This window comes from Oncorhynchus keta, chromosome 25 (assembly GCF_023373465.1).
Source record: "Oncorhynchus keta strain PuntledgeMale-10-30-2019 chromosome 25, Oket_V2, whole genome shotgun sequence".
NCBI classification, from domain to species: domain Eukaryota; kingdom Metazoa; phylum Chordata; class Actinopteri; order Salmoniformes; family Salmonidae; genus Oncorhynchus; species Oncorhynchus keta.
Window position 1 is genome coordinate 5,444,567 of NC_068445.1, and position 27,792 is coordinate 5,472,358.

The following is a 27,792-nucleotide window of genomic DNA, read 5'->3' on the forward strand; positions in this document are numbered from 1 at the left end:
AGACCGGGAAGCATAGAAATATTGCACGTACAACAGATCTACTGCTTCTTAGACTCGCTTTCAATGAGCATGACAGATCTATAACTCGCATTTCTATGCGAATTTAGCCAGGTTACCCAGAAAGTTAAATATTGCAGCTTGAATGAACGAATGAACAAACGTGTGTAATGTCCATTGAGTCTATGCATGTGAGGGAACAAGTCTGACAAACAGAGTGGTTGATTTGAGAACTAGTGAATAGTCGAGTAGTGATAGTTAATTTGACTGAAATGGAGTAGCCTAAAATAATGGGCGAACAAGGGAGTGGGTGTTTGGGTGAATGAGGGAAGTAGGCTATTTTATTTATGACCCCAACATATTTATTCATCAATTCAGTGATTTTAATTATTCATAGTGTTTACGATGTGAACCAAATTTGAACTTGCATGGCTATTAGGCTGAAGTGTGTTTGAATAATGTCATGCCGTGTAACAAGCCTACATGAAGACCTTGTTTGTGTGTAACTGTGCACATGTCACTCCCTCCTGGAATCCTCTCGGATGGTACGCTAAATAGATCTCATAGTCTTCGTGTTGACAACGTTTTCCCGAGAGGGAAAAAACCAACGGAGTCCAATATAATGTAAATGCAGGTCTAGTCACCCGAGGCTAACTAGCTTTCCCTCCCTGTCTGTGTGTGTCAGGTGGTACCATGGGAAGCTGGACCGGACCATTGCTGAGGAGCGGTTGCGGCAGGCCAGGACCCCCGGCAGCTACCTCATCAGGGAGAGTGACCGCCGGCCCGGCTCCTTTGTCCTGTCCTTTCTCAGCATGACCAGTGTGGTCAACCACTTCAGGTCAGTACCCAAACAGACCGAGAGAGACACTGAGCATATAAACACTTGATCATGAATAGGGCTGTTTCGGTGACCATATTACCTCCACACCGGCAGTCATGAGTCATAAAGGCAGTCAAATTCCACATGACCGTTTAGTCACGGCAATTCTCTAAGCTCTGATGCTGCTGATTTGCCATTAGTAGCCGACCAAACTTGCTAACTGCCTGGTACTCGGCACGCTATTGTCCCTCTAATCAATCTGACATCAATGCAAATGTAATCAAACAGTTCACGAGAGCCCATGAGCTCATGTTGTGCAACATTTCTATAGGCTATGCAATTGTGGAAGAAAACATGGTGATGTCTGCTAATAAAAAGACAAGGCCTATGTTTATTTCTCAACTTTCCTAATATTAAGTGAAATGCTTATATTTAAAACAGGAGTATAGCCTACCTGGCTGGCATGACAATAAACCGTGGGCAAAAGTTTCTGCCATTCGCTACTTAAGTGCCCCTGTTTCGATACAGGTGCATGATAATGGTCCATTCTAAATTGAAACAAATGTCACACATTATTTAGTATATGTAAAGATCAGATTTAAATCAAGAATAGTCAAATGGGTGACAATATTAGCCTTTCACTTGTGAATGATATATTATCTCTTGTGAATGATGCCCAGCACATGAAACAATGCCTTTTTTTGTGACTTTTTCAAATCATAGTTACTCGTTAAAAAAAATATTGTCTGCTAAATTAACTATCTATTTGGCATAGCCACATAAGGACAACTCGGAGTATGCTATTCTTTTCTTCTGAAATAGACTACATTGTCTTTGTCTTCTTTAGACCTGTCTATAATAAATAATGGATTTATTGGGAGGGTGTAGGCTATATTACATGGATTTATTGGGCTTTTTAAAATGGATTTATTGGTCTTTTTAAAATGGATATATTGGGCTTTTTAAAATGGATTTATTAGCCAAAAAGTCATTTTAAAAAGCCTATGTGTGGAAGCTGGGAGATGCTAAATATGTTTGTTAATTAATGGTCAATTACCTTGAGACTGACCAGTTATTTGCTTAACAATCACTGTCTGACAATTCTGTGATCACAACAGCCTTAATCATGACTCAGTTCCATTAAATTACACATTAAGTCATTGGACAAAGGTGTCTTCTGTAAGGGGCAGTTTTAAGATCCCCTGACACTCTGTCTGAACATTAACATGCATCGCTTGCATGTACGGTTTTGGATCTTATCTTTCATTTCAGTAAGAAATTAAATTGATACACACCTTAAAACGGTTAGGGTTAGTGTTCCCACACGGCCATATCTCCATGTTACAGCACTTGTTTATGGAAAACAGACGGAAGATGAGCCGACCACCTGTGCTAATTAGTTCATTTGAGAACAAGGCTACCTAAATTCTACCAGCACGTTGACTGTGGTACCTGCTCAAGCAAAACACTGGATCACTGCTACTCTAAATTCTGCAATGCATACAATGCCCTCCCCATTCTCCCTTCGGCAAATCCGACCACGACTCAGTCTTGCTCGTACAGTCCTATAGACAGAAACTCAAACAGGATGTACCTGTGACTAGAACCATTCAACGTTGGTCTGACCAATCGGAATCCATGCTTCAAGATTCTTTTGATCACTTAGACTGGAAAATGTTCCGGGAAGCCTCAGACAATGACGCGGCTAGGGATACTGTCTGGACCAGCAGCCTTGCAAATGTTAACACGTTTGAATATCTTACTCACGTCGGGCACAGAGGAGAAGAGGTAGGGGCCGACGTAAGTAAGACATTTAAACGTTTTAACCTTTGCAAGGCTGCTGGCCCAGACGGCATCCTTACCCGCGTCATCCGAGAATGCGCAGACTAGCTGGCTGGTGTGTTTTTTACGGACATATTCAATCATTCACTATCCAAGTCTGGTGTCGCTAAATTCAAGATGGACACCATTGTTCCTGTACCAACGAAGGCAAAGATACCTGAACTAAATGACTCGCTCCGTAGCACACACTTCTGTCATCATGAAGTGCTTTGAGCGACTAGTCAAAGATCATATCACCTCCACCTTACCTGCCACCCTAGACCCACTTCATTTTACACACCGCTCCAACAGGTCCACAGACTATGCAATCGCCATCACATTGCCCGATCCAATGTGGACAAGAGGAATACCTATGTAACAATGCTGTTCATGGACTACAGCTCAGCATTCAACACCATAGTACCCTCCAAGCTCATCATTAACTCAAGGCCCTGGGTCTCAACCCTGCCATGTGCAATTGGATTCTAGACTTTCTGACGGGCAGCCGTCAGGAAGGAAACACTGTGTGCAGGTAGGAAACATCTCCACTTCGCTGATCCTCAACACTGGGGCCCCACAAGGGTGCGTGCTCAGCCCCTCTCTGAACTACCTGTTCACCCATGACTGCGTGGCCATGCACGCCTTCAACACAATCATCAAGTTTCCAGACACAACAGTAGTGGGCTTGATTACCAACAGGCAGCCTACAGGGAGGAGGTGAGGGCACACGGAGTGTGGTGCCAGGGAAACAACCTCACTAAACATCAACAAAACAAAGGAGATGATTGTGGACTTCAGGAAACAGCAGAGGGATCCCCATATCCACATCAACGGGACAGCAGTGGAGATGGTGGTAAGTTTCAAGTTCCTTGGCGTACACATCACGGACAAACTGAAATGGTCCACCCACATAGACAGCGTGGTGAAGGTGTAATGGCACCTCTTCAACCTCAGGAGGCTGAAGAAATTTGGCTTGTCACCTAAACCCCTCAAAAGAAATTACAGATGCACAGTCGAGGGCATCCTGTCGAACTGTATCACCGCCTGGTACGGCAACTGCTCCGCCCACGACCGTAAGGGTCTCTAGAGGGTAGTGAGGTCTGCACGACGCATCACCGGGGGTGATCACCCGATGTAACAGGAAGGCCAAAAAGATTATCAAGGACAACAACCACCCAAGCCACTGCGCCTGTCCACCCCGCTATCATCCAGAAGGCGAGGTCGGTGCAGGTGCAACAAAGTGGGGACAGAGTGAAAAAAAAAGCTTCTGTCTATCTCAAGGCCACCAGACTGTTAAACAACCATCACTAATGTAGAGAGGCTGCTGCCAACATACAGACCTAAATCACTAGAGACTTTTTAATAAATTTACTTAATAAAGGTATCACTAGTCACTTTACATATAATGCCACTTTAATGTTTACATATCCTACATTACTCATCTCATGTGTATATACTGTATTTCATACCATCAATTGCATCTTGCCTATGCCGCACGGCCATCGTTCATCCATATATTTATATGTACATATTCTTATTCTGTCCCCTTACATTTTGTGTATGATGTAGTTATTGTGAATTTGTTAGATTACTTGTTAGATATTACTGCACTGTCAGAACTAGAAGCACAAGCATTTTGCTACACCCACATGTCACATGTGTATGTGACAAATAAAATGTAGAGTTGATATAGCGTGCTCCAAACACCTTTGTATAAACGTAACCCGGGAAATGGAGCGGAACATCCGTTTTGTCGGATGGAGGCATCCATAGCTGCGTGGATTGGTGCAAAACTGCTACAGTAAGTCAATATAATTGACAGAGTGTAAAGAAGGAAGCCTGGACAGAATAAAAATATTCCTAAACATGCATCCTGTTTGCAATAAGACGCTAAAGTAATACTACAAAGAATGTGGCAAAGCAATTCACTTTTAGTCCAGAATACAAAGTGTTACGCTTGGGGCAAATCCAATATAACACATTACTGAGTACCACTCGCCATATTTTCAGCATAGTGGTGGCTGCATCATGTTATGGGTATTGCTATAAACGTTAAGGACTGGGGAGGTTTTCAGGATAAAAAAGAAACCGAATGGAGCTAAGCGCAGGCAAAATCTTAGAGTAAAATCTGGTTCAGACACTGGGAGATTGATTCGCCTTTCAGCACAATAACCTAAAACACATGGCCAACTCTATCCTGGAGTTGCTTACCAAGAAGACCCTGAGTGGCAATTTGACTTAAATCTACTTGAAAGTCTTTGACAACACCTGAAAATGCTTGTCTAGCAATGATTAACAACCAATTTGACAGAGCTTGAAGAATTTTGAAAATTATAATGGAAAAATGTTGCACAATCCAGGTGTGGAAAGCACTTAGACTTACCCAGAAAGACTCACATCTGTATCGTGATAATCACAGGACATATTGTATCGGCACCTAAGTATCGTGATAATATTGTATCGTGAGGTCCCTGGCAATTCCCAGCCCTAGTGCATACTGTTTTAAACTTTTTTTAAATCTTATTCAACTGTATTTGTTCCAATGCATTTGCTAGACCTGTCAATGAGGTCCGATGTTCATTGATGACCAATACCTCCTAGACCTGATCAACACCAGGCACTTCAGTAGACGATTGATAACATACAAGGAAATGATGACATCTCATTCACAACATTGCTTTATAGGAACCTGTGTGGATTGGTATTAGGAAGGCAGGGTTAAACATGTAGCCAAACCATAAGAAGATGTATTTGAATGGTGTCTAGTCTACATTACCGCATAGTCAGACTGAGATGTGCTCCCCTCTGTTCGCTGCCTCGCCAAGACTTCAATCATGTAATTTTCATCATTACTCGAGCAATTTCACACAAGACTATTATCTGATGAGTCATGGTGGTTTAATGCATGTCTTTTCCTTTTGTTTCATAGATGCCAGGGCAACTGGGCCTAATTTTAGCACTGTGCTGCTCTGCTCTTGTACTCTTTGATGTTTTGGGTCATTGTGGCAAATGCAGACCTGTTGTCTGCTGATAAATTGTTCAAACTGTCAATTTAGCTTTGGCCTATTTGTATTTTCATACATTCTGCAGTCTGTGCATGCATTGTGCTGATCAGTTAATCATTCTTAGTGTTGTGTGTGTTTACAGGATAATCGCCATGTGTGGAGATTATTACATAGGCGGGCGGCGGTTCTCGTCCCTGTCGGACCTGATTGGTTATTACAGCTTCGTGTCTTGCCTGCTGAAAGGTGAAAAGCTGCTATCGCCCGTGGCACCCCCAGAAGTAAGATTTCATTGCACTCGAGTAGAAATGGAAGTTAGAATTTCTTAGACACATACTCAATATATCTGGGAAATATCTACTTCCCCCTACACCCCAGGCCATATATCATAACCACTCTCAGGAGAGAAGCCAGGGAAAATGCTAATGAGTGGTGTGAGGCTGTGAAATCATCCTGGAGGGTGTCTGGTGGAATACTTTTAATTTGGAATTCCGAGGGGGGTTGAAGATATGGAGATTTTTGTGGAGGCATGGGTTAATGTGCAGTTCTGTGTTTTTATTGTCTGTGCTCGTGTGTGTAGCCTGTGGAGGACAGGAGGAGAGTGAGAGCCATTCTTCCATACACCAAAGTGCCAGAGACCGATGAGATCAGGTAAGCCCTACAAGAAGCGTAAGACATTTGTGGAAGGTGAAAGTGTGTGTTTGCCCTGTTTGAGATCACATTATCTGAATAGGACAAAAACAGACCTCTCCCTTTCATTTAGCAAATACCAGCATGTGAACAGATGAGCCTGGCTATTCTTCATATAGTCAGATCTGAGAAAATGTCTGAACAGACACACTGCTAGCACAGACTTAGCTGGCTGGAAAGAACCATGCTATCGTTCTTCACAAAGGTGTTTGGTAGCCTACATGAGACACCTTGTGGAGAATGGCTGGTACGACACCCAAAGACTACCATATGTAAAATATATATATATATATATATATATATATATATAATAGTTCAGTCGGGAATAAGCTGTAAAGCCTCAAGCGTCCGCACTGCCTTTAGATCTCATAACTAAATAGTTAATTGTAATTGAGAAGAACAAAGACTGTTTCTAGTGGGTTTTGTGAAACAGAAGATGCAGGTGTGAGTTCATGTGTAGCAGCACATTAAGATGGTAACACATATTTTTTGCCCCCAGTTTTTATTTTTCTTCTCTCCATGTCTGTTAGCTTCCTGAAAGGGGACATGTTTATCGTTCACAATGAACTGGATGACGGCTGGATGTGGGTGACCAACGTGAGGACGGAGGAGCAGGGCCTCATTGTGGAGGACCTGGTGGAGGAGGTGGTGAGTTGAGTACAGCACAATGTCTGCTCTGCACAGGTCTGGGATCAGCCCTAACCCGTAACTAAATTGCACTATTCCCTATGTAGGGCACTACTATATACAGGAAATAAGGTGCATTTTGGGACAGTCATGGTTTGCCATTTAAACATTTATTTTCTCAACCTTTTCTACTCAGCTGGCAATTGGAGTCTTTATGGGTCTATTCAGGTGTTTTCTTTTTCATTTGTTGTTACGTCTCCACTGATTTGTTCGTGCTTATTTTCAGGGACGGGAGGAGGACCCACACGAGGGCAAAGTGTAAGTTCTGATTTGGCTTTTTCCTCTTAGGTTGCCATCAACACTTTTCTCAATACCCACCATTATCCACCATTATCCAACCCCCCACAAAACATTCACTCAATAGGTGATATTAATTCCAGAAAATGGCTGTTTGGATATTTTTAGACAGCCTATCATTTGAGGTTCATTACATCCCTGCCTTCTGGCTGCCTCGACATACGCAACCCATGTTTACCCTATCCTCTAGCCAAATTATGTTTTCATGTGGTGCACGAATGGGTAGGGAAGCTTGATTGAGAGCATACTGTATACAGTATGTGCCGTTACTGACTTTGACATAATCCATGTTTGCATCTACACGGCTCAATGAATCTCTAACAATAATGGTGTGACTCTGACCCAACACACAGTAAGGCTGTAAATGTGTGCTCATTTTGTTTGCCGGCTTCCCAAAGACAGACATACAGTTGAAGTTGGAAGTTTACATACACCTTAGCCAAATACATTTAAACTCTGTTTTTCACAATTCCTGACATTTAATCCCAGTAAAAATTCCCTGTTTTTGGTCAGTTAGGATCACCACTTTATTTTAAGAACTTGAAATGTCAGAATAATACTAGAGTGATTTATTTCAGCTTTTATTTCTTTCATCACATTCCCAGTGGGTCAGAAGTTTACATACACTCAATTAGTATTTGGTAGCATTGCCTTTAAATTGTTCAACTTGGGTCAAACATGTTGGGTAGTCTTCCACAAGCTTCCCACAATAAGTTGGGTGAATTTTGGCCCATTCCTCCTGACAGCTGGTGTAACTGAGTCAGGTTGGTAAGGCCTCCTTACTTGCACACGGTTTTTCAGTTCTGCCCACACATTTTCTATAGGATTGAGTTCAGGACTTTGTGATGGCCACTCCAGTACCTTGACTTTGTTGTCCTTAAGCAATTTTGCCACAACTTGGAAGTATGCTTGGGGTCATTGTCCATTTGAAAGACTCATTTGTGACCAAGCTTTAACTTCATGACTGATGTCTTGAGATGTTGCTTCAATATATCCATATAATTTTCCTTCCTCATGATGCCATCTATTTTGTGAAGTGCACCAGTCCCTCCTGCAGCAAAGCACCCCCACAACATGATGCTGCCTCCCCCGTGCTTCACTGTTGGGATGGTGTTCTTCGGCTTGCAAGCCTCCCGCTTTTCCCTCCGAACATAACGATGGTCATTATGGCCAAACAGTTCTATTTTTGTTTCATCAGACCAGAGGACATTTCTCCAAAAAGTACAATCTTTGTCCCCATGTGCAGTTGCAAACCGTATTCTGGCCTTTTTATGGCGGTTTTGGAGCAGTGGCTTCTTCCTTGCTGAGCGGCCTTTCAGATTATGTTGATATAGGACTCGTTTTACTGTGGATATAGATACTTTTGTACCGGTTTCCTCCAGCATCTTCACAAGGTCTTTTGCAGTTGTTCTGGGATTGATTTGCACTTTTCGCACCAAAGTACGTTCATCTCTAGGAGACGGAACTTGTTTCCTTTCTGAGCGGTATGACTGCTCTGTGGTACCATGGTGTTTATACTTGCATACTATTGTTTGTACAGATAAACGTGGTACCTTCAGGCATTTGGAAATTGCGCCCAGGATGAACCAGACTTGTGGATGTTACATTTTTTTTTTATCTGAGGTCTTGCCAGATTTCTTTTGATTTTCCCATGATGTCAAGCAAAGAGCCACTGAGTTTGAAGATAGGCCTTGAAATACATCCACAGGTACACCTCCGATTGACTCAAATGATGTCAATTAGCCTAAATTGAAATAAAATTTCAATAAAAAAGAATGAATGACTTGCTGTTTGGTGTTCACCAATAGGATCTATCAGGTTGTGATTCATCATCGTAGACTCTGATCTGACCTTTCTAAAACCCCTCAACCCCCCTTTAAACCCAGCACATTATTGATCTGTCGGTTTTCTTTTCCCTCCTCTCTCCCTTTTTTTATCTCTAATGGTCCATCCTCATCCTCTCTGTAGTTGGTATCACGGCAAGATCAGCAAACAAGAGGCCTACAACTTGCTGATGACAGGTAGCAAGCACTATATTCTGTCTTTAGATTTGACATTCTCCTCACGATTAATGTAGTACAATGGGATTATGCTCCCATATCTGTGATCTGTTATCAACAAACCTTTTCTGTTGCTAAAATATACACTACTAGTCAAAAGTTTGGACATGCCTACTCATTCAAGGGTTTTGTTTATTTCTACAATTTTATACATTTGTAGAATAATAGTGAAGACCTCAACTATGAAATAACACATATGGAATCATGTAGTAACCAAAAAAGTGTTTCTTCAAAGTAGCCACCCTTTGCCTTGACAGCTTTGAACACTCTTGGCATTCGCTCAACCAGCTTCATGAGGTAGTCACCTGGAATGCTTTTCCAACAGTCTTGAAGGAGATCCCACATATGCTAAGCACTTGTTGGCTGCTTTTCCGTCACTGCAGTCCAACTCATCCCACAAAATCTCAATTGGATTGAGGTTGGATCGAGGTCAGGTGATTGTGGAGGCCAGGCCATCTGATGCAGCACTCATCACTCTCCTTGGCCAAATAGTCCTTACACTGCCTGAATGTGGGTTTTGGGTCATTGTCCTGTTGAATAACAAATGATAGTCCCACTAAGCGCAAACCAATGGTAGCCATGCTTCTTGTTAAGTGTGCCTTGAATTCTAAATAAATCACTGACGAGTGTCACCAGAAAAGCACCATCACACCACCACCTCCCCATGCTTCACGGTGGAAACCACACATGCAGAGATCATCCATTCACCTACTTTGCGTCTCCCCAAAACACGGCGATTGGAACCGAAGAGCTCAATTTTGGACTCATCAGACCAGAGGAAATATTTCCACAGGTCTACTGTCCTTTTGTGATTGTTTCTTGGCCTATGCAAGTCTCTTCTTATTGGTGATATTATTTATTTTACCTTTATTTAACTAGGCAAGACAGTTGAGAACAAATTCCTATTTTCAATGATGGCCTAGGAACAGTGGGTTAACTGCCTTGTTCAGATTTCGACAGATTTCGATCTTGCAACCTTTCAGTTACTTGTCCAACGCTCTACCCATTAGGCTACCTGCCGCCCCTGAACATGTGTCCTTTAGAAGTGGTTTCTTTGCAGCAATTTGACCATGAAGGCCTGATTTCAGTCGCCTCTGAACAGTTGAGGTTGAGATGTGCCTGTTACTTGAACTCTGAAGCATTTATTTGGACTGCAATCTGAGGTGCAGTTAATTGCTGATAACTAACTTATTATCTGCTGCAGAGGTAACTTTGGATCTTCCTTTCCTGTGGCGGTCCTCATGAGAGCCAGTTTCATAGCTCTTGATGGGTTTTGCGACTGCACTTGAAGAAACTGTCAAAACTCTTGAACTGTTCCGTATTGACTGACCTTCATGCCTTAAAGTAATGATGGACTGTTGTTTTATCTTTGCTTATTTGAGCTGTTCTTGCCATAATGTGGACTGGGTCTTTTGACCAAATATGGCCATCTTCTGTATACCAACACAACTGATGGGCTCAAATGCATTAAGAAGGAAAGAAATTCCAACAATGCACAACTGTTAATTGAAGTGCAGTCCAAGTGACTAGCTCATGAATCTGGTTGTGCAAAGCTGTCATCAAGGCACAGGTGGCTACTTTGAAGAATCTCAAATGTAAAATATATTTAGATTAGTTTTGGTTACTACATGATTCCATGTGTTATTTCATAGTTTTGATGTCTTCACTATTATTCTACAATGTAGAAAATGGTCAAATAAAAACCCTGGAATGTGTAGATGTTTGTAGATGTCCAAACTTTTGACTGACAGTATTGGAACATACAGTACCAATGTCAACAATCAATGTGATTTCTCTCTCCCTTATTTAGTTGGCCAAGTGTCCAGCTTCCTGGTCCGGCCGTCAGACAACACACCCGGGGACTACTCCCTGTTTTTTCGCACCAATGAGAACATCCAAAGGTTTAAGATATGCCCCACACCCAACAATCAGTACATGATGGGGGGGAGATACTACAACAGGTATGTGTAGCAGGGGCACGTACTGTCTCCCAGTGCAGTAGTGATGAATCAAGACTTTTAATAGAATCAGAAAATAACCTGGCCTGTAAATAGTGCCGAGAGGTTTTCCTGGTTGTGGGATGTGGTCAGGAAATCCTTTTTGGCATTACCTGTAATCATACAGTATAAAGCTGTGGTGATATCCAGGTATACAGTTCCACATAGAAGTGGAGGTTATATAGAAATGACTATATAAAAGTCTGATGCGTTAGGAACGAGTATGGTGGTTTGTGCTGGTCATTAGAAATAACTGCTGTGCTCTGTCTGTTCTCTCTCTGGCAGTGTTGATGACATTATTGAGCATTATAAGAAAGAGCAGATCGTGGAGGGCTACAACCTGAAAGATGCTGTTTCAGTGCAGGTAAGCCTGAGTCCATTAACCTCCGTTGTGGTGCTACTCCTGTCCATAACAGTTTGAGACGGCTATAGATGTACAGGTATTTAATGGTGTTGATGTGGGGTTTTATTGACATTCGTGTATTTCAGCAACAGGAACAAGTGCTTTCAGACTTGGTGGACGGCAAGGAGATCTATAACACTATCAGACGGAAAACGAAAGACGCTTTCTACAAAAACATTGTCAAGAAAGGCTACCTCCTATTCAACAAAGGTACCCATATGTTTTTATGCTCAAATGCCTGTAAATGTAATCTTCTAGACCGTAGCCCATTTCTCTCTCTCCCACTTCTCCCTGAAGTGGTCACTGGTATACCACCCCTCATGGATTTAAAAGGCACGGATTGGTGTAATAATAAATATGATGCAAACTCCCCCCTGAACTTGAGAGGGAGTGAACAAGTGCAGGCAGATGGGAGGGAATTGGCCTCATGTCTTCTCCCCTCTCCTCTTCCTACCCCCAGGCAAAGGCAAGCGCTGGAAGAACCTCTACTTCATCTTGGAGGGGAACGACGCCCAGCTCATCTACTTTGAGAGTGAGAAGAGGGCCACTAAACCCAAAGGCCTGATTGACCTGAGCGTGTGCTCGGTGTACGGCGTGCACGACAGTCTGTTTGGCAGGTGAGACATTTCACCCGTTTACCATTGATCCTAGATCTGAGAGAACATTGAATGGGACAATAACGAATCATTGTGACAGATATAAGCCTATGGTTGTTTATTAGTCTTTTCTTTAAGTTCTTCTGTCTGAGTTTGCTAGGAGTGCATACATTCGATTGGGCACGTGCTTGTTGAGTCACAACTATGCTCCTGTTTTTGTTTGCAGGCCAAACTGTTTCCAAGTTGTGATCCAGCACTTTAGTGAGGAACAGTACATATTCTACTTTGCTGGCGAGACCCCTGAACAGGCACAGGTTTGTACTGATCTGTCTCGCACACTCTTTCTCTCTTTGGGACATTCTTCAATCACACCTTTCTTTAATCTAACAGTGTTTTTTTCCCTCTTTGTAGGACTGGATGAAATGTCTGCAGACGTTCTGCAGTAACCTTAGGAAACCCACCCAGCCCACCCCCAACAAGAGGCTCCGACAGGTACAAACGCACTGTCAAGTATCATTTTTTTCCCTAAATATTTTTACTTAAATATATGCTTTTTATTTTTAACTGCGCCAAATGAAATTCCTTTGTTTGATATGGCAAAAAAAGTATTGAATCTTGAAATCCAAGTTGGGCCTTCACTCCCCAAAGAAAAAAGTTTAATTACAGATTTAGACATTTTAGCAGATGCCATTATCCAAAGCGTCTTACAGCGAACACATGTAGGTGGCCCATGCGGGATTCAAACCTACTAATTTGTAGTTCCAAGCAGCTGAGTCATCAGAATCCCTGGTTGTGACTGACTGCCTGACTGTTGACCTGGTATGTGTCCCATCAGGTGAGCAGTCTGGTCTTGTACGTGGAGGAGGCCCACAAGCTGCCAGTGAAGCACTTCACCAACCCCTACTGCAACATCTACCTGAACAGTGTGCAGGTGGCCAAGACCCACCCTCGAGAGGGCCAGAACCCAGTCTTCACTGAGGAGTTCATCTTTGAGTGAGTTCTAATTCCATCTTCATTCAAAGTGTTATTGGCAATTTAGGGGGAATTGGGACATTTTTATTTGGCTTCCATACTGCACTTACTGATCATTGCCATCAGCTGTCAAATCATGTTTGGGTTCACTAAATTGACAGACAATATTGTTCTATTTTTTTCCCCCCTTCAGTGACTTATCGAGTGAAATCAACAGGTTTGAAATCAGCCTGAGTAACAAGACAAAGAAGAGCAAAGAAAGTGACATCTGTGAGTCTCTGTTCTACTTAGACTAGAGCTATGTCACAAAATCTAACAATCTCTTTATAATCCCATTCCATATTGATATGAGAAAAACAGCGTTTTATTGTCTGTTCCACTAAATGTCTCTCCCTCTGCTTCAGTATTCATGCGTTGCCAGCTGAGCCGACTGCAGAAGGGCCAGATGATAGACGAGTGGTTCCCTCTAAGCTCCCACGTGCCTCTGAAAGGCATCGAGCCGGGCTCCCTGAGGGTGCGAGCCCGCTACTCCATGGAGAAGATAATGCCTGAGGAGGAGTACAGCGAATTCAAAGAGGTCACACACACACTTATTAATGAAGATGATGATGGAGTCATTCATTAACTTCTCTAGGGTAGGGGGCAGTATTTGGGATTTTGGTTTAAAAGCATGCCCAAATTAAACTGCCTGCTACTCGGGACCAGAAGATATGATATGCATATAACTGGTAGATTTGGATAGAAAACACTCTAGTTTCCAAAACTGTTAAAATAGTGTCTGCGTACAACAGAACTGATTTGGCAGGCGAAAACCTGAGAAAAATCCATTCAGGAAGCAGGGTTTTTGTTTTGTAGTTTTCTATTCAATGCCATTACCGTATCCATTGACTTAGGACTCAAATTGCAGTTCCTATGCCTTCCACTAGATGTCAACAGTCTTTAGAAATGGTTTCAGGCATGTATTCTGAAAAATTAGGGAGTAAGAGCAGTCTGAATGAGTGGACCCTGCTGTGTCACACAGCTTTTTCATGCGCGCAACCAGAGAGTGCCTTTCTTGTTTACCTTTTTATATTGACGACGTTATTGTCCGGTTGAAATATTATAGATCATTTAGGCTAAAAACAACCTGAGTATTAAATATAAACATCGTTTGACATGTTTCTATGAACTTTACGGATACAATTTGGATTTTTGGTCTACCTGTTTTGACTGCGTTTGAGCCTGTGGATTACGGAAGAAAACGCGCAAACAAAATGGATGTTTTCAGGTATATAAAGAGACTTTATCGAACAAAAGGAACATTTATTGAGTAAATGAATGTCTTCTGAGTGCAACCATATGAAGGTCATCAAAGGGATTCATTTTATCTCTATTTCTGACTTGTGTAACTCTTCTACTTGGCTGGTTACTGTTTGTAATGATTTGTCTGCTATGTTCTCAAATAATCGTACGGTATGCTTTCGCGGGTAAATCATTTTTAAAAATCTGACAGTGGTTGGATTCACAAGAAGTTAATCTTTAAACCTATGTAAAATATGTTTTGTTTTCTGAATTTTTATAATGAGTATTTCTGTATTTGAATTTGGTGCTCTGCAATCTCACTGGATTTTGGCCAGGTGGGACGCTAGCACTCCACATACCCCAGAGAGGTTAATTAAGGATTACCATTCGTCAAGGTACAAAGACCAGCACTCGGTTGCAATAAGTGAGACACCAAAACATGGATCAGCAGTTAGTAACAAATACTGTATTACGTGTGAGGTACATAGTATGTGTCCTGGAAAAATACATGTCAAAATGATGGCCGCTTGTTTGACCATAGGTCACCGACATTGACTCTGTCTGGTTGTCTGTGTATCCCCACAGCTGATCCTGCTGAAAGAGTTCCATGTGATCTATGCTCTGGCCCATGTGTGTGGGCAGGACCGCACCCTGCTGGCCAGCATCCTGCTGCGCATCTTCAGACACGAGAAGACAGAGGCCCCCTTACTCAGGACACTCAATGACCGAGAGATCAACATGGAGGGTAAGACAAAGACACACCTCTGCATGTTGTAGCGACATTGTGAAAGCCTACTTCACAATGATAAAGAGCCAATCTCCACTTTTTGATGCTTTGTGTTTATGATTCCAACATGAAAGCTATGACACACACACACTTGGCTGATGAAGTCCCCTCTCTCTGGTGGTTCCCAGACGAGGCGACGACCCTTTTCCGAGCGACCACGCTGGCCAGCACGCTGATGGAGCAGTACATGAAGGCCACGGCCACACCCTTCGTCCACCACGCCCTCAAAGACACCATCCTTAAGATCATGGAGAGCAAGCAGTCCTGCGAGGTAAACACACAACACATATACATTTTCTGACATGCAGAAAGGCTTTAGCCTTATTTCGTTTAGCCCAAGCTCTACCTACTGTCAGTTTGGCAACATCTTACGTCTGTAAAGTTACTTTAGTCAACTCTTTCAGCAGAGAAGTGTGTGGGCAACAACTCAGCTATTCTTCACTTTATCTCCCGAGTGGTGTGGAACACTTGGCATTTATAACATCATATCAGTATTTTGGCTACACAGAAGACAAAACAGTAACTCATGTCACAATGACACAGATTCACAGTGCTGTTGTGATCTCACAGGACTCTTCATACTGACTGTCTCCTCCAGTGGAACAGAGGGCATTACACATTATCTTCCACAGTTGCTTTCAACAGTAAATCCTACTCTAGTGAAATAATCTTATGTGGCCCATCTTGTTTTTGTTCACGAGCACACTTCTATCTGTATAATGAAACATCTCACTTTCCTTTCCTGTTTTTCTGTGTCCCCCTCACTAGCTGAATCCCTCAAAACTGGAGAAGAACGAGGATGTGAATCTAAACCTAGCCCACCTCCTCAACATCCTGTCTGAGCTGGTGGAGAAGATCTTCATGGCTGCTGAGATCCTGCCCCCGTAAGCACACACCAATCCACGTTGCACATACCAACAAACTAACACGGGAACCATCCACATAGGGTTGGGGCGATGTATGAACTTTTGGCATATCGTCGATCGGGACTCATTGATTTGGACTAACAAAAGGGCGAATCAATCCGTGAATTTGACTAGAATTCTGAAATGTCACTGTCTGTACTGTTCTGCTTTGTCAAGTGTAAATAGGCTATCATCTGTCATCGACGATGACGTCCCCATCGACGATGGCTGTCAATCATTATCGTCACCCGATGACATCATTCATCGGCCCAACCCTAATAAGTAAGGAAGTGTATATCCGACCGGCAGAACGAAAACTTAAGTTTAGGCATAGGGGTCGAAATTGAGGTTAAGGTTAGGAATAGTTTCAGTGAGGCATAAAAGTAACATTGGGGTTAGCGTAACGCCGCCATTCATTTTCTGCCGGTTAAATATACACTGCCATTTTAAATAACCATCTCCATAGTTTGAACCCTGTATATCATGACATGCTCCTGCAGTACAGTCAATCTATTATGTCATCAGACAAACCAACAAATGAACTGAACACATTAAATACATCCATAGGCTAGCTTGAAGTTCATAAATTTCTATTTAGTCATGTTCCAGTAAATTCAGTCTCACTCTCTCTTCCATGACCCTTCCAGGACTCTAAGGTATATCTATGGGTGTCTGCAGAAATCAGTGCAGCAGAAATGGCCGACCAACACCACCATGAGAACCAGAGTCGTAAGGTAACTAACTGTACACACCATGGATCTACTTTGCCATCTGCAACCCTCATGGATAGGCAGCTCACAGCATTAGATCATTAGAAACCATTCTAGTGTTATGGAGCCTTTGGTCAAGGGGGGCCTATATCAGGAATTTTTGGGAAGCATTGATCTAACCGATACTTGTTTCGCTCTTCCAGTGGCTTTGTGTTCCTGAGACTGATCTGTCCTGCCATCCTCAACCCAAGAATGTTCAACATCATTGCTGGTGAGCCTTTAACCTTTGTATTTGTTATTGCATAAATTGATTATTTCTTAGCATGGAATGAAGTGTGTCCATACATTACTTAATTTACTTGTTCATCTTTTTTTTGTAGACCCTCCCTCTGCAACAGCAGGCCGTACCCTCACATTGATTGCCAAGTCTGTCCAGAACCTGGCTAACCTGGTGGAGTTTGGTGCTAAGGTACGACCACCTTAAAGCTCCTACACTGTTCCGTGTAGGGACATTTGCATCCCTGTTGTCTAAGCGCAATCCTCCATAGCTGTGCGTTGTACCTTGTTTCCATCCTTCAGGGAACAGTATTTATATCTTTACTTTCTGACATAATGTTAATTGAGTGTCTTCCTCTTTTCAATCCAGGAGCCCTACATGGAGGGTGTGAACCCCTTCATCAAAAACAACAAACATAGGATGATCATGTTTCTGGATGAGTTGGGGGTAGGTTACTTGTTTCCATTTATGTTAAGACACCGTTGGAAGTCTTTAGGAACCTGCAGACATGTGGCAGTTCTGTTCCAATGTCTAGGTCAGATGTTAACATGTGTGTCCTTCACAGAATGTCCCTGACCTCCCTGAAGTTACAGAGCACTTTAGGACAGACCTGTCCCGTGACCTTGCAGCCCTGCATGAGATCTGTGTCTCTCACTCAGACGATCTCCGCACCCTGAGCAACGAGAGGGGAGCACAGCAGGTGTGTGTGTGTGTGTGTGTGTGTGTGGCAAGTGCATTCAACCAGTGATTCAAAAATACTTTTTGGCCTTTTAATCTGTTAATGACATTTTACCAAACATGCCATGATTGTAAACCATGGCTGTCTCATGTTTCTCTTTGTAGCACGTGCTGAAAAAGCTGCTGGCCATCACTGAGCTCCTTCAGCAGAAACAGGTTCACTATGCCATGTCCAACAGCAACAGGTAGTACAGCACTCCTCCCCTCTCCATCCATCCCGCCTTTTCCTTCGCACGGAGTTGCACACGGGAACCGACCAAGCATGCTCCACTCATCACCATGGCAACCCACCCCTCATCTCCGAAAGCCCCGCCCACCATCCCGCCAAAATGTCCCATGCCATGAGAACAGCAGCAAACAGAACCAGTACCTAAAAAAAACTTGCACCAGTGACAAACTGTTCATGATTCTGTATGTATCGTACCCCTTTTATTACAAGGGTCAAAGATTTTATTTCAAAGCAAAGCATCACATACCCAAGACATGTTTGCCATCTCCATTATGAGGAAAGTCAAACCTGTTTCTTATAACTGGATTATGAGCGATAATGCTTTTTATACTGTAATTTGACTGATTCCTTTTATGGTTGTGACAATAGTGCTGAAACTAGCGTTTCTTGTATGTCGTTTTATTTTTATTTTTCGGTTTTAGTTTGGAAATGTTAATACAGAAAGTGTCAAATTCTCTTGCTGGAATCATGAGTATAATTGAGACAAACTGAATTGTTTTGTTTTCCAACTGTATCATGTTTAGTTCAGTCTCAATGCCAGACAAGATACATAATCAAAGAAACAGCAGTACAGATTGTATCAGACATGCATGCACTTATTAAACTTTTTTGTAAAGTAGATAGTGGAATCTTTTCTTCCCCAGGTAACTGGTGTATTTCTCCTGAGAACACATGTCTGAGATTTAGAAGTGCAGCTCTGTATCATAGCGCACTGTTAAATAGTGTATTGAAGCTCTGCACAGACACAGGATGCCCACCTAAACTTTTTCCATGGAATATTCAAGCATACAGATACCACGTTATCACAAGAGAAACACATTTGGTATTTAAAGGTTGACACCATAAAACAAGTACAAAAATAGGTTTATTATATTACAAGACCATAATGTATGGCCTGCTAAGAACAAGGAAAAACACTAATGGCAGATTTTCCCCCCCCCACACTGGGTAGACCACCTGTGAGGCCATGAGACAATATTGCTTATCTTTCAGTGGCAAAATGGTTGGGTGATCTATTCAATCCATATGGCAGAAGTTCAGCGTTAGTGATTTAAAGGCAATGTTAGCAGAGCGTAAACGCTGCATATGTCGGCTGAATCGGAAATTCAGGGATACAGATTGAATAAAGCACTAATTGTTTTCACAAGTCATCCAAATCTTCATCCGTCCACTCCTCCTAGAAAACACAGCAAGCTATTAATGACATGAAATGTAGAGGCACTGGTAGCCAAAATGTGGTTCCACTCACTTCTTCTGTCATGCGGGGCTCTTTCGCTACATGATCGTCATCCTCATATCCTCGTTTTCTTTTCCTGTAGAACGGATTAAGATTTAACTGTCAGATGAAAGCGCGCACAATTTTTTGTTTGGGTGGTATGAAGTATTGGTAACCGGTAGGCTAAAACTGACTGGATTTATGGAAGGTAAAGAATCATGGAGATCAGTCTGCTGGAAGCTGTTTTAGCAGGCCACATTTGTTAAGCATGTTATCCCTTCCAGTCATGCACATCTCCAGTCCCATGTCATCTGTCATGACACCACGGTGAACACCCTGCAAAGTGACTCTCCGGAGTTCATATCCGATTGTATGGATATAGAAGGGGTAGGGTGGCAGTCTTAAATAAATGGCATTAAGATGTAACTGATCAATGTGAGGCCTTTTCAACAGCGTACACTTTGTCTTGCAGGACCGAGTGCACCATCATGGCATTGGCTGCCACCATCCAGGTAATGTGAATTCTACAAAGACTGGATGGGTTGGTCAGTCAACCAACATCAAGCCCTGGACCGGAGACTAGGTGAATTTGTATTGAGCATGTAGCTTTCTGGATGTGTCAGTCCACTATAGCTAACTGGATCTGGGAATCTCTTGCCAGTCCCAAAGCCCTGGAACAGACACTGGTGAAATAAGGAAGAACTCCTTACCCAATGCTAGGTTGAACTATATTCAAGCTGAGAGGGCCAGACTGACATGAACAGGACACTGTTAGCCTATTTTGCCAGTTATATTATAGCTTACAGACAGCTAAAGAAAACTGAACTGGATCACCTATGTTGATTGGCTTGGCCATTGTCCTGAAATTGGGAGGGGGCCTGACTTGAACCCTAGAGACACTGCCTTTTCAACAGTGGAACCTTCCCAGAGGGCCTCGGGGCAGCGGTGAGCCAAACCATCGTAGCGATAACAACGATCTTCAGGGAAATCTAACATAGCACCTCCAAGACACAAGCCTTAACTCACTTTACACACCACTTGATTTCATAACCCTAACTCCAAAATGTCAGTTTCCAATTCACACTAGCTTCTTATACAGGTAACTGCCAAAATAGTGGAACCCCCTGGGTAAATGAGGGTTCTGGAGGCTCTTATGGTGTGGGGTGCATTTTCCTGGCATGGTTTAGGTCCACATCCACAGAGTACGAGTGGTCACAATGGTTTGATGAGCTTGTAAACGATGTAAGCCATGGTCGTCTCAGTCACCAGATATCTGGGAGATTCTGGAGTGGCGCCTGATACAGCGTTTCTACCACCAAACAAAACACCAAATGATGGAATTTCTCATGGAAGAATGGTGTTGCCACCCTCCAATAGAGTTCCAGATACTTGTAGAATCTATGCCAAGGTCACATTGAAGCTGGTGGCTTGTGGTGGCCCAACATCCTATTAAGACACTTGGGGTTATCTTTATTTTTTCAGTTACCTGTATATAGCACTGAAACTAGCTATATATTTTGTATGCTGCTTTGCCTGTTATATGACAAAACCAGTGTTTATGTATGACAGCTTATCATACAAATGTTAGGTTAACAGTTTGTAAGAACTATTTGTAACATGTGCATGTATAACCCTATGGAAACTGCCGATGACTGGGCCTACATACAGTATGTGCTGCTCTGAGAAACTAAAGGAACTGAGAAATCCTCCCTTTAAGCCTGGGCACATCAACTGAAGCCTTCATATATTTGCAACTTCAAAATGTAACCCTCACTAACCCAATTTCCTTGGTGATAACAAGCCAACACCACACTGACCAAGATAATTGATACATTTTGTGCAGGCCATATACAGATTCACCTCTGTCGTTTGAATGAGAACTGTCTGACTTAGTACTGCTCATAGAAACCCCTCTAAAAGTCAGACTCAATTTAGATGCACTGAAGAGTATACAGACTTTACAAACCTCACCCAAGTGTTCATAGACTTGAGATATGGGTGAGATTAAACCCCACTCTTCAAATATATAAATGTCAGCTGTGCTTCATGGAGCGTGAAACTGTTCTGCTTCCTCTTTATTTCATATAGCTGATGTGTTTATTTTTCTATCTGATAGACAGAACCGTGAATCTTTTGCATCTTATATACACTTGATCGACCTGGCTAAATAAAAACTTAGTATGTATGGAGAAAGGTATTGCTGCTAGACTATTTATTATGAAGGGAGTTTGGATGAGTCCTGATTGTTATAGTAGTCTCAGAAGCCGGAATATCCTCTCGTTACCGGTCAGCCATTCCTATCACACAATATTAACCTGTTACTCAAGTCAGCTGATCATTTCTACCTTGAAATTCACTCCCTAGTTGTGCGGTAGTGCACCATGTAACCATACACTCTGCACAAATACAATCTAACAATTGTGTGCGTTTGTAACTGACGGATGCATGCACTCAAGAAGGCTATACGTACATGTTGGAGTTTGTGCCAAAGTCAGCATGGACCCTCTCCAGTTTCACTTTGTAAGCGTTCACCTCGTCTGGTTTTGGAAGTTCATACTTTTTCATGAGACTTTTTATCCCTGTATGAAAAGGAAAAACCCATTTTGATGTTTGTCACTGAAACAACATGTTAATGTTGCTTTGTAGAATGTTGATGTGCTGTCAAACAGATCAAACTTGCCACCAAGTGGTTGTAATTGGTAAATGCAACAATGCAGGCAAAAACTACTCACGTCTCATCGCGTCGTACATCTTTAAGAGAGTTTCTTTGTCCTCCTTCAGTCCCATACATTCGGTCAGATAGCTATAACAAAAGGGACAGCAAAACTAGTTCAAGACTAAATTGATCATAATTCATGAAAACAGATTGTGAGAATACTACCCTGTCTACAATACACTATGGAAGAATGTTTTCACTTGCTGCTCTCTAGGCCATGTTCAGTCCATATCCCCTGGAACATGGCCTTGCTCTAGTCTTGAACACAGAGACCTGTTAGTGGCCTACCTCTCCATGCTGAGGCCGGCCCGCGACGCACTGTTCAGGATGGCTGTCATGGCTATCTGAGATGGGGGAAACAGCAGCCCACTGTCTGTCAGGGTGACCCGCGTCAGGAAGTCATCAACACTCTTCCTCAGAGACTCTGGGTTCTCCAGAAGAGGGTATCTTGTCTGCGGAAAAGGTCACCAATAGACAGAGCTGTTGACTGAAGCCTTAGTTGGCACATAACCTGCTGGGTTTTCTATTCTTACAGAATCAACTAAGTCCACAACATGGCTCTTTCAATCTCAGCAGCATATAATTGCACAACACTCCACCAGGTTTATGTTCATCTGCTGTATCACTACTGCGCATCATTGACCAAGTAAGTATCTCCATTTCCATCTACCCACCTTGATGTCTATGAGCAGGCCCTCCATAGGTCTGTAGGGGGTGTGCACCACCAGGTGGAAGTTGAGCTGCTGAATAAGAAGGAGCTCATACTCCAAAATCTGTTCAAGAGCCCTCTCCTGCCCGGCCGCACTCTCCTGCACAAGATTCCCCACAAACTGGGTGCTGGACACATTAAACTCATCCACCTTACAGGACAGGTAGGCACAGATCAGCCTGAAAGAAAATAAAAGAAAGCAAGAAGACGGAAGAGGTGGGCCAAAAAGAGATAAGGGTGGCAAGGAGATTGGGTGAGAGAAAAAAAAGAGCAGAGGAAAAGAAGGTTGGGAGAAGGGAAAAACGTGACGAGAGAATGAGGGCGAGAGAGGTTATGTACAGGGAGTTCAGAAATCAAATGTGTATCTGTATCTAAATAGGAGTTTCTCAACATAAGGCTCTGGGACTACTGGTCAAAGACAAGCCCTTTACTACTCACATGATTGTTCTGGGGTGGTATTCCATCAGTGAGTTGTTCAGGTAAAATCTCCGGAAATACATGATAGCTGTACCCTGTTGAGATGATTGCACTCGTAAGCCCCTTATATAAATCCAGGTGGTCTAGATCTGATTTACAGTGTATCCTTACAAAATACATACCACAACAGACTTGGGCATCACAGGCTTGAAAACATTACAGAAGTCAAGGAGTCTCTTCTCATAGTGTCTGAAAAGGACATTCTCCTCGTGAGCCTCCAGGAACACGGCGTCACTAACCCCAGGCTTTATCAAGGCAGGGTCAAAGGAAAGGATGAGAGGGGGAACAACAAGGGCATTAACAAACTCAATGTTGGAAGCAGGTGGCAACTATAATCAAAGTTAAAAGATCCAATGAGGCCATTTTTTAAAATGTCTAAATCAAATCATTTCTGTGCAGCAAGTACCAAGCAAAAATGTTGCTGGGAGTGGAAAACTTAAAATGAGCTTTTATTGGCAGAGAAGTTTGGAACTCTTTCTTATTGGTCTGTTAACTAGAACTAATTCACCAGGCTGTCCAAAGCCAAATATTTATTATAACTTACCCAAGACAGAACACAGCCTGTTTTACAATAGGAGCAAATTTATCAGTGTGCAGAACAAGCGAGTAGGTGGGAAGAGCCAAGCACGAGATCCTATTTTTCACGTTCTAGCATCTATTTGCATAATTCCGTTACGGAACGCATACTCTGAAGTGTGCAATAACTCAATTCGCCATTGCACTCCTAAACAGATTTTTTATTTTTTTTTAACTTTGGCAAGGGGTAAAGTCTACTAAACTTAGTCCATTCTGTTCGTAAAAGATTTTAGCTCGGGGAACAGAAAATTGCATTGAGATCGATAAGAAAAATGTGTAGAATTTTGGAAAGAATCCATCTTTTCCCACTGGCTTTCTCACATCCGAGTGTGCAAACGTCAACCGGATGCATACACCATTATTCTCACAGTATTATTCCAACCTCCAAGTTGGAAGTTTACATACACTTAGGTTGGAGTCATTAAAACTCGTTTATCAACCACTCCTTGTTAACAAACTAAAGTTTTGGCAAGTCGGTTAGGACATCTACTTTGTGCATGACAATACATTTTTCCAACAATTGTTTACAGAAATTATTTAACTTATAATACACTGTATCACAATTCCAGTGGGTCAGAAGTTTACGTACACTTAGTTGACTGTGCATTTAAACAGCTTGGAAAATTCCAGAAAATTATGGCATGGCTTTAGAAGGTTCTGATAGGCTAATTGACATCATTTGAGGCAATTGGAGGTGTACCTGTGGATGTATTTCAAGGCTTACCTTCAAACTCAGTGCCTCTTTGCTTGACATAATGGGAAAATCAAAAGAAATCAGCCAAGACCTCAGAAAAAAAATTGTAAACCTCCACAGGGTTGATTCATCCTTGGGAGCATTTTCCAAACGCCTGAAGGTACCAAGTTCATCTGTACAAACAATTGTACACAAGTATAAACACCATGGGACCACGCAGCCGTCATACCGCTCAGGAAGGAGACGCATTCTGTCTCCTAGAGATGAACGTACTTGTGTGAAAAGTGTAAATCAATCCCAGAACAACAGCAAAGGACCTTGTGAGGATGCTGGAGGAAACAGGTACAAAAGTATCTATATCCACAGTAAAACGAGTCCTATATCAACATAACCTGAAAGGCCGCTCAGCAAGGAAGAAGCCACTGCTCAAAAACTGGCATAAAAAAAAGCCAGACTAGTTTGCAAATGCACATGGGGACAAAGACCATACTTTTTGGAGAAATGTCCTCTGGTCAGATGAAACAAAAATAGAACTGTTTGGCCATGATGACCATTGTTATGGAGGAAAAAGGCTTGCAAGCCAAAGAACACAATCCTAACTGTGAAGCACGGGGGTGGCAGCATCATGTTGTGGGGGTACTTTGCTGCAGTTCACAAAATAGATGGCATATATCCAAAATGATGTGGATATATTGAAGCAACATCTCAAGACATCAGTCAGGAAGTCAAAGCTTGTTCGCAAATGGGTCTCCAAAATGGACAATGACCCCAAGCATACTTGGCTTAAGGACAACAAAGTCATGGTATTGAAGTGGCCATCACAAAGCCCTGACCTCAATCCCATAGAAAATTTGTAGGCAGAACTGAAAAAGCATGTGTGAGCAAGGAGGCCTAGAAACCTGTCTCAGTTACACCAGCTCCGTCAGGAGGAATGGGCCAAAATTCACCCAACTTATTGTGGGAAGCTTGTGGAAGGCTACCCAAGTTCAACAATTTAAAGGCAATGCTACCAAATACTAATTGAGTGTATGGTAACTTCTGACCCACTGGGAATGTGAGGAAGTAAAAGCTGAAATAAATAATTCTCTATTACCCTGACATTTCACATTCTTAAAATAGTGGTGATCCTAACTGACCTACTACAGGGTATTTTTACTAGGATTAAATGTCAGGAACTGTGAAAAACTAAGTTTAAATGTATTTGGCTAAGGTGTATGTAAACTTCCAACTTCAACTGTATGTCTGTCTTTGGGAAGCCGGCAAACAAAATGAACACACATTTACAGCCTTACTGTGTGTTGGGTCAGAATCACACCATTGGGTGTATGTCAACTTCGGACTTCAACTGTATATACACTAGCCTAATGTCAAATGTTTTAAATCATTTTACCTTCCCACTGGCAAGCATTTTGTTGCGATATTTCCGGTTGGCTTCATATCTCAGTTGTTCCAGACTTTCTTCATTGTCGAATGTCCAGTACTTTTTCTGTGAGCTAATGTGAAACATGGTGAAGCTCTGACTGCACATAACAGAAAATTGATTGTCAAATACTGTTACTTGAATAACAGTTACACAACATCACATGTGCATGCTACGTTAGCAAGCCAACAAACGGATTAGCCTATGCTATAGCATTTGATAGTTCGTTGCCTGTCCAATAGAAAATATTATAGCTAGTTTAAAGAAGCAAGTGACGTTAAGCGGTAGCGAGTATTAAGCAAGCTGGTTGGCAACATTGAAGAACAAGAGGCCCCATTCTTTCCTTACCTTTTAGCTAGCCGGCTGTTGCTATCTAGTCGGTCGTTGCTGTTCGACTTGTTAGCGAAGCTTCTACTAGCTGTCTAATCAAACTCCAGATGATCCGTACAAACGTTATGATATAACTAACTTGCTAGCTCGATACACTATTAATACCTTTATGATTTTGAAAGTAACTAACTATCTTAGCAAGTAGCTTGCACATTCATATCAACAGCATGTCCATTGCGTAGTTGTACCGTAATATATGGTAAAGTGCGCAAATTGATATGCGCATGTAGGTGGGCAGGGAGCATTTATTGTCATGAAGCTTGACCCAGAGGCAGCTGGTGGTGAGTAGCTAGAACAGCCACAAAGTTAAAACAAACAATGTAAAACTGAACCTTAACCACACTGCTAACCCTAATGACTAAACCGAACCAAAATCACATTTTTGTTTTCATGAATTTTATCATATATACAATTTTGACTCAGCAGCTGGCACATCAAATGGAAATTGCTCAACCTGCTGTACTGTACAGTGGGGTGCATGTATGGGTTAAAGTCAAGATCACCTAGGATGAACAATTAGACTACACCTTTATATGATTTTTTATCATCACAGCTGGGGCTCTTTTGTTCAGGGCATAAAGCTGTGGTAGTGTGATTTTGATAACGGATTATATCAAAGGCAAACAGCTCTTCAACATAACTCTCCATATCTGTCTAACACACACACACACACACACACACACACACACACACACACACACACACACACACACACACACACACACACACACACACACACACACACACACACACACACACAGAGAGAGAGAGAGAAAGAGAAAGAGAAAGAGAAAGAGAGGGAAAGAGAGCGAGCGGAAAGAGAGAGAGGGAGAGCAGCAATTAAATTCATTAAAAATCCCACAATGTGATTTTCTGGATTTTCTTTCCTCATTTTGTCTGTCATAGTTGAAGTGTACCTATGATGAAAATTACAGGCCTCTCTCATCTTTTTAAGTGGGAGAACTTGCACAATTGGTGGCTGACTAAATACTTGTTTGCCCCACTGTAAGTACAATTATGGGTAGGGCTTTATGCTGAGAAGAACGTCAGAAATTGAAAGACCAAGGTTGGTGTGGATACACAAGCTGGCATTTTGGCCATAGGATAACATTTAGCTAAATTTGGGCATCATTGTTTAGTTGTTGTTATAGGCACTGTCAGCACATAGTGATGAGTTTTTATTAAATATCAAATAAATGTCCATTTAACAACCCGTTGAGTTCCATTTTCTCTTGACATTTGAAGTAACAAGTATGCAGAGGCTTGCTACAAGCTAAAGACAAGACATTTCTTTGGAATCACTGAAACCCCCACATCTATTCACC

At 42.2% G+C, this 27,792-nt stretch overlaps 2 protein-coding genes across 5 annotated transcripts in view; one reads left to right on the forward strand and one right to left on the reverse strand.

The window, feature by feature from the left end:
* Positions 1-18,888, forward strand: part of LOC118358029 (ras GTPase-activating protein 1-like) — a 58,117-nt gene extending 39,229 nt beyond the window's left edge. For 2 of the 3 annotated variants that reach the window (XM_035735399.2, XM_052478528.1), the window contains 25 exons: positions 683-835; positions 5,786-5,921; positions 6,221-6,291; positions 6,861-6,978; positions 7,244-7,275; positions 9,283-9,335; positions 11,185-11,335; positions 11,657-11,735; positions 11,861-11,984; positions 12,235-12,391; positions 12,597-12,684; positions 12,782-12,862; positions 13,206-13,363; positions 13,536-13,612; positions 13,747-13,919; positions 15,209-15,368; positions 15,539-15,681; positions 16,179-16,294; positions 16,493-16,597; positions 16,963-17,049; positions 17,229-17,296; positions 17,406-17,494; positions 17,672-17,749; positions 17,868-18,002; positions 18,146-18,888. In XM_035735399.2, the coding sequence (XP_035591292.1) occupies positions 683-835; positions 5,786-5,921; positions 6,221-6,291; positions 6,861-6,978; positions 7,244-7,275; positions 9,283-9,335; positions 11,185-11,335; positions 11,657-11,735; positions 11,861-11,984; positions 12,235-12,391; positions 12,597-12,684; positions 12,782-12,862; positions 13,206-13,363; positions 13,536-13,612; positions 13,747-13,919; positions 15,209-15,368; positions 15,539-15,681; positions 16,179-16,294; positions 16,493-16,597; positions 16,963-17,049; positions 17,229-17,296; positions 17,406-17,494; positions 17,672-17,749; positions 17,868-18,002; positions 18,146-18,229 (2,716 nt within the window). In that variant the 3' untranslated portion in view covers positions 18,230-18,888. The remainder of the gene's footprint in view (positions 1-682; positions 836-5,785; positions 5,922-6,220; positions 6,292-6,860; positions 6,979-7,243; positions 7,276-9,282; positions 9,336-11,184; positions 11,336-11,656; positions 11,736-11,860; positions 11,985-12,234; positions 12,392-12,596; positions 12,685-12,781; positions 12,863-13,205; positions 13,364-13,535; positions 13,613-13,746; positions 13,920-15,208; positions 15,369-15,538; positions 15,682-16,178; positions 16,295-16,492; positions 16,598-16,962; positions 17,050-17,228; positions 17,297-17,405; positions 17,495-17,671; positions 17,750-17,867; positions 18,003-18,145) is intronic. The other variant, XM_035735400.2, reaches the window with a different exon arrangement.
* Positions 18,889-19,116: 228 nt separating this feature from the next.
* On the reverse strand, positions 19,117-26,685 carry ccnh (cyclin H). 2 transcript variants are annotated; one of them, XM_035735402.2, is made up of 10 exons: positions 26,426-26,683; positions 26,048-26,177; positions 23,510-23,632; positions 23,349-23,422; positions 22,876-23,089; positions 22,490-22,653; positions 22,218-22,288; positions 21,956-22,064; positions 19,519-19,582; positions 19,117-19,446 (listed from the first exon to the last, which is right to left on the reverse strand). In XM_035735402.2, the coding sequence occupies exons 2-10, from the start codon at positions 26,162-26,164 to the stop codon at positions 19,411-19,413; spliced, it is 972 nt and encodes a 323-aa protein (XP_035591295.1). In that variant the 5' UTR covers positions 26,165-26,177; positions 26,426-26,683; the 3' UTR covers positions 19,117-19,410. The 2 variants fall into 2 exon arrangements, with proteins under 2 accessions (XP_035591295.1, XP_035591296.1); XM_035735403.2 differs by lacking the exons at positions 19,117-19,446; positions 19,519-19,582 and adding an exon at positions 21,462-21,782 and having other exon boundaries at positions 26,426-26,685.
* Positions 26,686-27,792: the final 1,107 nt, after the last annotated feature.

What these genes read in the sequence shown, in the direction of transcription:
- ccnh (XM_035735402.2), bottom strand. Translation starts at nt 26,164, where the DNA reads ATGTTTCACATTAGCTCACAGAAAAAGTACTGGACATTCGACAATGAA. An exon ending in GCCTGCTCATAGACATCAAG is followed by an intron (nt 22,654 to 22,875) that starts GTGGGTAGATGG and finishes CCTTTTCCGCAG; the next exon opens with ACAAGATACCCTCTTCTGGA. An exon ending in TTTGGCACAAACTCCAACAT is followed by an intron (nt 19,583 to 21,955) that starts GTACGTATAGCC and finishes TCCGTTCTACAG; the next exon opens with GAAAAGAAAACGAGGATATG.